Genomic DNA, 12,143 nt, shown 5'->3' with positions numbered 1-12,143 from the left:
CAACGAATAAATTATGTATTATTATAGATTAAACTACCCAGCAGTATATAAAGTCATTAAAATGAGCTCCACCACAACCAGCTGCAACATTAAAGTGATGAACACATGAATGCATCAATAAGTATAATCCAATAATATACATTATTCTGCATAATGTGTACTTTAATGTTTGGTACTTTAAGTATATTCAGATGATAATATTTGTGCACTTTTACTTAAGCAGGATTTTGAATGCAGGACCCTTACTTGAAATACAGTATTTCTGCATGGTAGTATTGCTACTTTTACTGAAGTACAAGATCTGAGTACTACATGCACCACTGCATGTACTTTAATACAATAATAAACATGTAATACAATACTAATGTAATATAACAATATAACATGTAACAGAAATGTTTACTTAATGCGATGCCCCTGTTGACCTTGCTTTGTTTGGTAAACCAATAGTGAGGTAAAGATCAGGGGAAGTAAACATGAAGTGTAATTAGGAATACTGCTGTTAAGTCCTGAAGCTGTGCAGACACCTGAATGTACATAAGCACGGGACTCAAGTGCTCTGAGGTGTAGAGATAGCAGTACTGGTGGTATACTGCTGTTAAGTCCTGAAGCTATGCAGACACCTGAATGTACATAAGCACGAGACTCAAGTGCTCTGAGGTGTAGAGATAGCAGTACTGGTGGTATCTACTGTTAATTCCTGAAACTATTGAAACACCTGAATGTACATGCAGTAAACACGGGACTCAAGTGCTCTGAGGTGGACAGATGGTAAACACCAGCAAAACTTCTGCTTCAAAACTTTCTCACCTTACTCAAAAGGCACAACCACAACACATCCACAAATATTGATACTACATAAAATACAGTTAACGAGAACCATACAATTAATTTACCGGTCTCAATTGAATTGTGATGCCTCCATGACCAAATGAGACTGAGGACAACTATGTACAAGAAAAGTCAATGCGGTGAGAAAGCTTGCATATTTTTGACAGCTTATTTGTAGAAAAATGTTGCTCTTCTCTCCTTCTGAGTGGTAAACCTCCCAATGACCTTCTTATTAAAGTCAGAAATGTCTCTGAGGAGTTTCTTCTCCAGGGAGAGCATGGCCAGAGCATTAAGGTGATCCTTAATTGCGCTATGGACTTGTGCTGCTGGTCAGGTTCACTGTCCTCACACAGAGAGGAAATGGATTCCAGTTACTTAGAATCTCGATAGTTAAGCTATAATTGCTGTTAGACGCACAGGAGACGAGTGTGTGCCGTAGGCTGACATGAATTACTTGCGTGATAGAAAATAATTTATTTATCATAAGGTATTGGAAAAACTCAGGCTTGTAAAGTATAGCTTTGGCTTATTTTTTCCTTGGTTAAGATTAATACTGTACTTGTAGAGAGGTCCCTATATAATATAATATAATATAATATAATATAATATAATATAATATAATATAATACAATGTACAAATGTGTGTGAAATGTCTTCCTCCGTTTTAGAGATCATGATTTCAATCTATAGGCTAACACTAACACTGCTACTGCAATTACTATTATGTTAATTCTCAGGCACCTTATCAATATCATACTAATAAGAGTAATCAAAATAACTGGCAAATAGTAGTATATTAATCAACAATGGTAACAATAAATGTTAATATAATATTAGTTATGATCTGAATTTATTGAAATAATGGTGATAATACAGAAATTATAAAAAATAATAATAATCTAACAGCATAATTTTTAATCATTGGTTTCACACATTACACTGGAAACACTGACATGTTGTCTTATGGAGCATCCACTGCACTTCAAAGTTTACTGAGCACCTAAATTTAGCTGGGCAAAAAGATACCATTTCATTTTAAAAGTAATACAAATATTAATAAAAAAAATTGTGATTAGTCTTTATTTTATTACAAAAAAATATCTGAACTGTCATTTTTTTTGTTTCATAATCTCATTAGTGTCAGGGCAGTGTAATTGCATAGCTAACTTGCATCTTTATATCCTGAAATCAACTGTATTTTTTCCTGGATGATGCATTATTTTTCTCTGTGGTTCCTCCTCATGGACTGAAGGAAGAATTGAAGTAGTCCAAGTTGGCCAAAAGATGGCGCTCACACCAAAATAGTGACGTCACAGTTACCCATGGCAGACCTGTAGTGATGTAACAAACAATTAACAGCAGTTCTTAACAACAAATAACACATTTCCAAATGGATTTCCATGATCAAGCAGCACCATCTGTAACAAAAGACAGAAAAAGAGAGATTGTCTGTGTTAGATGTTTGTTCATCACATATAAACAAAGCATTATGATTAGAAAACTATTTTGTTTAGCTCTTGCCTCTTGTTGAAGCTACTGTCAGTGGTTTGATACAACAGACATCTGTGTTTACCCATAGACATTAAATTCAATGAATACATCTGCTATATGATATTTGTCTGATGGCCTCTGTGGAAGTGTGTCCCAGATCTATGGTCTGAAATTAACCTTTTTCCTCACCTGCCACTGGCAGGTCACTGAACATTTCTACCGGCCACTCAATTTTTTTTGTCTGCCACTTCTGAAATGTAGGTAGAACGCTTTAAAATTGTAAACACTGAGTCAGTGGTACCAGACTGTAGAATTTTGGAATATATCATGTAACCTTAACGCATAACTATAATTTAGGCTTTAGAATTGCTTTTTTTTCTCCAGGAACCGGAAGCAGTAACTTCAACATATTTAACAGTTTTTCACATAAAAAAAGGAAAAAAACGTAACGTTAACTCGTATATCATAAACGTTTGAATATAAAACGACTTGTTGAAATTGGTTTAGAAATATAGACGTTATAGTGCTTTTTATCCAGAAAAATGGCAGCTCCTCCGTTCACTTGTATTTGTTTACAGGCCAGTCTTGCCCGGTCCAATATGGCGCCCACGAGGACGTACGCTCCAGGAGTCAATGCGGCGTCTACGAATATATATTTATGTTATCAACACCCAATGGGAGGCAATCACATGACCACCATAGTATTACAAAATATTACAAAGTATCACAAAGAAATAACACAGAAACAAGTAATTTATGTCCATCATCAATGAAACTACTCCTACTTTTCAACGGAGGCTGCAAAACAAACATGGGAGCCTATACAGAAAGAAGAAACTTATATATAAATATTTCTTATTCACAGAAGGCATATAAAGTCTATTTTTGTTGTATTTGCTTTGTCTTATGGTTGAATATACAGAGCAACCAGTTATCTCTCTTTCCATAAATAAAAGGCTTCTGGAAACATCAGTACTGTTGGGGATGCAGATAGGAGCAGGTCTTATTATTAGACAATATTAAAGATAATCATCGATATTAATAAAATTAATATGAATAAATTATCAATATATATTAATAATAACAGGGCACCAAATTATATTGGTACATAAGCTCAAAAGACATTAAAATGGCTATCAAAAGTAAATAATAACTATCAAAATAATTATTAATTATATTGAATAATATGATTTAATGTATATTAAATCATCCTCGGGGCACCAATCTTTGGATCAAAGAGAAAATGATAGCACATTAATGTAGTCTCATAGATAAGTCTCATTAAATATACTAAACTATCAATTTGGAACTTTGATTAATAATTAAATTAATAACTATAACCAAAAATCACTATTGCAATAGATAGCAAAGGTTGAAGGATATTGTGGAGTTCTTCACACAGCAGCGGTTGGCATTATTCACTCTTGTACAATATTAAACAGACTAGCATGTATAATCCACAAACATTTATTTACAAGATAATAAAGTTGTAAAACACAATATTAATCTAACTAAATAACTAAACTAAACAAGCCAAACACAGTGTGTGTGTGTGTGTGTGTGTGTGTGTGTGTGTGTGAGAGAGAGAGAGAAACAAAGACAAGATGGCTACTTGTCTCAAGATGTCTGCATGTGCCTACAAACAATATGGCTGACTCTGTAAAACTACAAAGATGGCTGGATCAAAGATGGCCACCAACATGTTACCATATGGCCTCTTTGTTCTTTGGAGCACATGTGCTCAAGAAGGACAAAGGGGTGTGATATGGGGGTTGAGATTATCTGAATGTGTATGTTTATGTTTAAAACTAATTCACAGTTTATGTATGTGATCTTAATGTGTGTCAGATAATGCAGTGGGTTAGAAAAGATGGTTAGTTTGCATGCAAGACCATGTCTATGTGAAGCATTAACTAAACACATCGGATTGGCGAAGTCAGCTACCCAAATATCTTAACTACAACAATATCACAACAGTAAAACTCAATGAATAACATTAAACATATCAATACAGGTACATTCACACAAATCAAAGTTGAACAGTCTTGCTCAGCTGTGTGCAATTGCTAATGCTAAGATAAGCCCATTACGTTACCAATCCATGGAAGAAAAGGTTGGTAATTCAAAGTTGGAGGAGTTGGAGAAAGTGGTTCCAGGGTCAAAGGTGTTGTCATTATTGTGCTCAAATCCAGTTGTGCAGATTGGAGGGAGATGGTCTCTTCATGTGGTCTCTTGCCACCATCTTTGAATGGTGAATCCCAACAGCACGCTTCACCATTGACTGGCTGAGGTTCGCTACAGTAAGAGCTTGAACCCCATCGATCCTGACGACTTCTTGCATCAACGATGGGCCACGATGGAGAGTCTTAACAGCGTGCCTGCTGCTGCTACACGGCCACAAGCTGTCCACGTGGATTCATCGAGCAGCACATGGTACCACACCAGCCGCCTGATCTACTCTGCAATTCTGTGTTGATGCAATGGTCAAGTACAGTCATATTCACTAACATTGATGCGGAATTGTGAGTATTACCCTATTATACAGTCTTTGATATAAGTGTTTCATATCTATGTCTGTATCTGCGCGCAGCATGCGCCGATCTCATCCCCTGAACTGTTTGACCATGATTGATAAAGCAGGAAGGCAGGCGAGAGGTTTCTTATACAAACAATAGAAGTCATTGGGGTCGGGCAATGTTTGTTATTTTATTTCGCTAATTTAATGGTCTGCCTCCGAAGAACGAGAGCACGGTACAGATCAGTCGTACCTACTATGAAAACGCCCTATGCTTCAACTTGTTATGTAAATCTCAATGTAAACTGCAAATAATGGATAATTAAGGATAAATAAAAAGATGATCATGTAGGCTAATCAACTTTTAACCTTTCTAGGACTTACCCCTCATGTGGGGCAAGTTGAGCCAAGAGACCAAAATTTGAAAACAGTTTATTTTAGATCCAAAGTGATCATTCCCAAGGACGCACCACAACCTGAAATGTATGTACATGTTTTTAGTTGTATACATTAGTCATTCCCTCACTTTAAAGATGCTTGAAGTAAAAACTGGCTCAACTCAACGCACTGTGGAGGACCACAAGAGTCACATAAATAGTAATAAAGCATTTAATTGATTAATAACAATTGTACAATAAAAACAGCCATTAATAAATTTGTTTACAAATTGATTTATTAATCTATGAATAAATGGACTAAATTACAAAGTAATTCATTATTTGACATTTTAATGGGCAATAAAAAGAAGAATTATAAAAAGAATTTACAAATGAAATATGAATTCATCAATAAATAAAAACAGTATTGAACGCCATCTACACTTCAGAGAGCCGCGCTCAGCGGCGGAACAACTCCGTCCCCAAATTCAATCTCCATGTTTTTCATACAGAACAGCAAGGCGGAATAATAGCGCAACAGTCCTGCCTTGAACAGGCTGTGTGAAAGGGGCTAAAGATTCTTACAAGGCTAAAAGGTCACTGAGTCAAATATCCCAACAAGACCTGGACCTGTGTCTTTTCAGGTCTGAACCTGAACTGTTCCACTGAAGCTTGGCAGGGAATCATACATATCTCTGGAAACATGAAAATAAAAAACAATCGGTGTAGTATAGCTGCTTGTGTCCTCTCCCCGTCCTCTTATTCCCTCCCGTGGCCCATCTGTTTGGTGACCAGCATGTGGTAGACTCCCTTTTCGGCCAGCAGCTGTTGATGTGTCCCCTGTTCAACCACCACTCCTCCGTTGAAGACAACGATGCGGTCTGCGTTTTGGATGGTGGATAGACGGTGGGCCACAATGATACATGTCCTGCCCTTACTGGCCTCGTCCAACGCCTCCTGCACCACCTGGAAAGAGCAGAATGATACCAGTGACCTCACATGAACTATCTGTATAGTATATATGTGGCTGCCCCCATAGTGTTTTAGAGAGGCTCAAGGTTTATCAAGACGGTGAGAGATGCTAAAAGACTGTATTCTGAGAATTCTCAGCAAATTACTCTAATGATGCATGAATTAATTTTCATTTTGATGCATTGAGTTCACTTTATGCATCCACTACAGCACTGTTCTCAAAATCTGAGAGTACATACATTTTTAATCTTTAATCATCTTATGCTTTGTAATCAGTGTTTATTGATTAGGATGGGAGCACAGTAATTTCCATTTATTTACGGAGGAAAAATAAATTTCAGAGCTCTGCTCTATTTTTCCTCTTTTATAATCACATAAAAATACCTGACTAACAGTTAAATGGTGTCTTTTAACACCTCTGTGCAATGCGTAACAAATGTTCCGCTTAGTGCATTTGAAATTTGATTATCTGCTTTAAAAGATATTTCTACACATAATTTTAATCAAGTAAAATTTCAGCAAAATAACAAATTTTTGTATTCCCATTTCCTTGCTCATTGGTCTTACTGGTACCAGCATCATTAGTGGGAAGGACTCCTTCCCCCTTCCCAACACTCACCTTCTCACTCTCAGTGTCGAGTGCGGAGGTGGCCTCGTCCAGGAGCAACACTTTGGGGTTGCGCAGCATGGCTCGGGCTATGGCTACACGCTGCTTCTGGCCACCTGACAGCTGCGTTCCCTTATCACCTGCCTGAGTGTCGTACTTCTGCTCATACAAGCAGAGAGAGAGGAGGCACATGTTACCAAAATATTGACAGATGCATCCTGTAATCCACACACCTCACTGTGAACAGTTTTCATTGTAAATACTTTGTACTAAGAAATGGTCTGGAAGCACTTTATTTGACGGGTCAGTAATTTCCTAGAAAGAACCATGTTGGTACTACTTATAATGAAAATAGAGAGACGGGTCTAAGACTGTTATTTTAGTTAGGATTTATTTAGTTGAGTTCATAAGCAGTTATTGACTGAGATTAATTTTCTTGGACAAACTGCTACATTAAATCTCTATTAAAATATTCATTCATTATTTATTAATTATTGGAAACTTTACTTTCCATATGTGTTTACACATATTTAACATTTTTGCATGTTCAGCTGACCTGCTCCGCACTCACTACAATATTCAATCAAGCTATTACTTGAAATTGATTGATTAGAAATGTACTAATTTGAACACTGTGTCTACATTACTTTACCTATAATTAGTGCCAAATTGCATATTTCATCCATGGAAACTTCCTAGGAAATTATTAAGAAATGATGGACCCGTAAAATAAAGTAACAGGGACTCTTATTCTGAAAAGAGAGATCTATTGAATTTTTAACACCATATCCCAATTTGCCAGTAGAGGGCTGTTGTGAGATGTTGTAAAGAACTGCTTGATATGAAAACATCACACTGCCCTTTTATTTCCAGCTATGTCATGACTGAGAACAGATCATTAGTGTAACATCCCAGCAGTTACCTTTGGCAGGCCTTCTATGAAGCTGTGAATGTTGGCCGCTTTGGCAGCTTCCTCTATCTCCGCCTGGGTTGCAGTGCGGCTGTTGTCTCCATAGGCGATGTTTTCGCTCAAGGTGCAGTCGAACAGCACGGGTTCTTGTGATACGATGCCTATCTGAGATCTCAACCAGTGGATATTCAGTTTTTTTGCATTCATATTGTCCAGCAGCTGAAGGAGAAAATGTTAGCAGTAATTATTGTAGAAGGAGTGGTGGGGCTTGATGTCTAAAACATGCAATAACTGAATTTGTTTGGTCTCCACCAACTCCTGAGTATAATAGCTGACTCTTTAGCTGCTAAATACTCCACTATGTTCACCAGCTAGTTGCTATCTTTGTCTGTGTGCTGTTTAGTGCTGAGCAGGTAGTGTGCAGTGGGCTTTAAGAGCTTTTTAGCTGAAAATAGCTGCCCCACACACTTTAGTGGCTACCTTATCAAAAAGTAAGCACAACTACAAGCCAGGTATACCTTTCTGTAGGCCTACAAGGCAAGAATACTTAATTATACTTTTCTTAAGTATATCTCGATCAATAGATTAAGTACAAGTAGGCCTATAAGCCTAGCAAGTGTTGATAACAAGTGTTATCAGCCAGTTACACAGAGAGTGGGTGTGTAGTTGTCTTCTCACCACTCTCCCCTCTCTGGGGTCGTAAAACCTCTCCAGCAGCTGGATGGTGGTGCTCTTTCCACAGCCGCTGCTCCCCACCAAGGCCAGAGTCTCTCCCTTTCTCACCGTCAGATTCAGCCCTTGGAGGACGGGCACATCAGGGCGCGATGGGTAGTTAAACTTAACATTGTCAAAGTGCACATTACCATCAAATTTGTCCTGGGGTTTTAAAGGAGACACATAAGAGTAACATGTTAGCATGTGTAAAGAGCTGTATTATAAGTGTTGTTGTCAGTGTGTGGGGCTTTGTGTTATGTACCGGTGTTTCTCCCTCCTGTGAAAGATTGTCAATGGCGGGCTCTTTGTTCAGCAGCATCAGGAGGTGGGAAGCTGAGATTTTGGCCTTAGCATAGTTTGGAGCGAAGGCGTTGGCCTCTCCGATAGCCATGGCACCGTACAGAAGAGCCGAAACCACACTGGGAGAGAAAGTCAAACGCATGTTAGTTTTAGCTGGGATTACGTAAAGCTAAGCTAACATGGACCAATGACAACTGACCAAAGCAAAGATGAAATAGCGAATATAGTTCTATCAAATGTTGAATGGAAGAAGACGATTTACTTTTACATTTTAGCCACCTAAAGTTTCTAATATCCCTTTTTATTTTCCCCTTCACTGAGTGCTCCAGGGATGACGTTTTTTTGTTGGCCAACCTGGAAGTTAGAATCGCATGGGTTCCCCCGACAAAAAGCCAAAGGTATTTTTCCATTGGGTTTTGGATTATTACATAAAATAAGCTCTGTGGGAAACACACATTTATGACACTTACACCTTTTGTTCAACAAGATAATCTCTACAAATGAACACCACTTTTATGATTTTTGAGGTGTAAATCCAATCACCAGAAGTAAAAAGCTAACGTTATAAACAAACTACACCACGGTCACATCAGCGCGAATATAAACAAGGCTGTAAAGGTGCTCGAGTTAACGTGATGACGTTTTGTAGTCTCATTTAGCCACTTGTTAGCAACCGCCTTTTTAAATACACGTAAAAGCTTAAAAATTTATATATTGACATATTTTGTAACGTAGAACAAAATGTTAAAATCTCTTAAACTTGTGTCCTTTTTTCAGGCATCTAACTAAAAACTCATTCAAAAATCACATTGACTTCCAGACGAGGGAGCCATAAGTGCTCATTTCTGGGTTTTAGGACCATTTTAGCAACATGGCTTTAGGGATGGCAGTGATGGTCGGTTAGTCTGTCAACCACTTTGGTTCAGAAATTTTCATGTTGCCCAGAGGATAAATCTTACTGACGTTGATGATCCCCTGACTGTTCCTAGCGCCATCATGAGGTTGACATTTGTAGTGTTCAGTGATAATTCTTACAGGTGAATTTAAATATTCAAAGCATTAACATAGCAGCAAACAACTATTTGCTAGGTTAATATTGAAATGTCTACCTGAGCAGAAAATGAAGTCTCTCTTCCTCTGTGTGTGTTGTAATCCAAGTTTCTCCTCGCTTTGTTGACATAGCCGGGCCGGCCGCACACACACGCTTTTAGTGCATGTTCGTGCATGTGAGCGTACCCCACTGGCTAGCTCACGGCCGCCACTCTGCACTGCTCTCATAAGGCGGTTAGCCTACAGCTGATAACGCTGTCAGTTGTCATGGATTCGTAACATTCACCCTCCGGTCCCTCCAGGTAAACACTATTATCGCTGTCAGCACTTTCGCCATTGTTTGCACCGTTAGCGCTGTTAGCACTGTTAGCTGTGAGCCGCTGGCTCGCCGTTACCATGTTGAGAGCCGTTGAGTGGCAACAGAAATGCTCCTAATCCCATATTTATCACCTTTAACAAATATTGGATGGGTTGCAGTGATATTTGGTTAAGATTCACGTTCCCCTTCATTTTGTCCAATACTTTGGTTTATGACCAAAAACCTGCAAAACTCATGACATTCCCATCAGCCTCAGCTACACTTTGTGTTTAGTGCTAATAAGTTAATATTAATACTAACACACTAACACACTAAACTAGAATGGTGATCATGATATCCCTGCTACAACATGCTGCTGTTAGCATTTAGCTCAAAGCACCACTGTGCCTGGGTACAGCCATAGAGAGGTTGTTTCCACACTGATAACATTTCATACAATATAATGTTTTCTGTATCTGCTTGTTTTTCTATTTCTATAATCTACATCATTCTGATATTGAGTGAAATATTTACATCCCAATTTTTTTATGATTGCACAATTACACCAAATAGACAATTATATATGTCTTGTGTATCCCTTTAAATACATTTAATTCAGCCTGACACACTGGGTGTCTTTGGAAACCTTGGGATCTTGGAAAGAATGCATGTGTTTGTATAAAATGCTCCATGTGGGAGAGGAGTTAATATTTCTGTGTTTTATAGTTTTATGATTCTTCATAAGCCCAAGGTGCAATGACCTTTGGACTTCTTCTTTGTGTAAGAGGTAGAATATAAATGAAGGCGGTGGCTTAGTTACGCTAGCATTCTAAAACATGTGTGTGTGTCTGTTAGATCACCAAAGGTACAGTGTCTTGTGTGACTATGTCCTCTGTGTTTGGAGCTAACCCATTCACAGTGACCCCTCACATACTTTCAGGCCTGGTTAATGATTAAAGGCCATATAAACAGCTTCTCATCCCAACAGGAATGCGTTATTCTTACTTTTACTGTATGCTGCTGTAACCTGTGAGTACATGCAAACTGTTCATCTTGTTTATCATAAACTAATTTTGATCTCCAGATTAAGAGACAAGACAAAGTCATATAGTCTGTTTACTTACAGGAATACTCCCTCAGAATCCATCCTTCCTTGCAAAATGAGCCAAGCTCCAAAGCGGAAACAGCCTGCATAAGCAAAGTAGATCATGGCCTGGGTGAAGGAGAAGGTAATACCATGTACATGGGCGTTTTTCTGGGAGTTCCTGTACAGAGAGTCAGAGAAAGGTGGCATCAGAGAGATCACTCCTCAAATTAATCAAATTTGATTCAAATACATTATAATTTGTGTTCATATATCCCATGGAGATGATGGATCTGTGGTTTAATTTCTCATACTTGAGTGGTACTTTGAGGTTTTCCTGATACAACAACTCAAATGTGGGTTCTCTGTTAAGAGAGACGACAGTACGGATATTCTCGATGGCCTCTGTAGCAATCTGTAGAGACAAACCATACAAACATTATATCTACTGTATATCACAAGGTTAGTGTTTTAATAAATTGTGCTTGACTTCATCTACCTTTAGCTTCTGCGATTCCCCCTACCCCTCCACATGCACCAAAAGTCACTGTTCCCTCCACCACACGCCTGCCTCAGCACTGTCTATCCTCCTTCGTCCCTGTGGATGCTCCTCAAGTGGCTAAGCTAGTCACTAAGGCTAAACCCTCCACCTGCTCCCTGAACCCCATGCCCATAGCCCTGATTAAGGCATGTCTACGCGCCCTGTGCCCTACCATGGTCGACATCATCAACTCCTCCTCGGAATCCGGCATGGTCCCCTCCAGCTTCAAAACGGCCTCCATCACCCCCATCCTTAAGAAGCAAGGCTTCGACTCGGAGGACCTAAACAACTATTGGCTGATCTCCAACCTTCCTGTCCTCAGTAAAATCCTGGAAAGAGCAGTTGCTGCCCAAATCCATCAGCATATGTCCAACCATGAGCTCTATGAACCCCTACAATCTGGATTCAGACCTCACCACAGCACAGATTTAGATTTTGATGACTGCCCTCATC

General features: G+C 38.7%; 1 protein-coding gene across 4 annotated transcripts in view; it reads right to left on the bottom strand.

Moving 5' to 3' along the window:
* Positions 1-12,143, bottom strand: part of abcb4 (ATP-binding cassette, sub-family B (MDR/TAP), member 4) — a 61,347-nt gene that overhangs the window by 28,814 nt on the left and 20,390 nt on the right. For 2 of the 4 annotated variants that reach the window (XM_074653684.1, XM_074653683.1), the window contains exons 22-28: positions 11,464-11,564; positions 11,190-11,330; positions 8,680-8,836; positions 8,382-8,579; positions 7,716-7,922; positions 6,806-6,952; positions 5,257-6,180 (exon numbers count right to left, since the gene is read on the bottom strand). In XM_074653684.1, coding sequence (XP_074509785.1) covers positions 5,974-6,180; positions 6,806-6,952; positions 7,716-7,922; positions 8,382-8,579; positions 8,680-8,836; positions 11,190-11,330; positions 11,464-11,564 — 1,158 coding nt within the window. In that variant the 3' untranslated portion in view covers positions 5,257-5,973. Of the gene's footprint in view, positions 1-5,256; positions 6,181-6,805; positions 6,953-7,715; positions 7,923-8,381; positions 8,580-8,679; positions 8,837-11,189; positions 11,331-11,463; positions 11,565-12,143 lie in introns of those variants that run through there. The other 2 variants (XM_074653685.1, XM_074653686.1) reach the window with 1 other exon arrangement.

The sequence above is a fragment of the Sebastes fasciatus genome, chromosome 12 (assembly GCF_043250625.1).
Source record: "Sebastes fasciatus isolate fSebFas1 chromosome 12, fSebFas1.pri, whole genome shotgun sequence".
Taxonomy (NCBI): domain Eukaryota; kingdom Metazoa; phylum Chordata; class Actinopteri; order Perciformes; family Sebastidae; genus Sebastes; species Sebastes fasciatus.
This window is presented reverse-complemented; position numbering and strand designations above follow the sequence as displayed.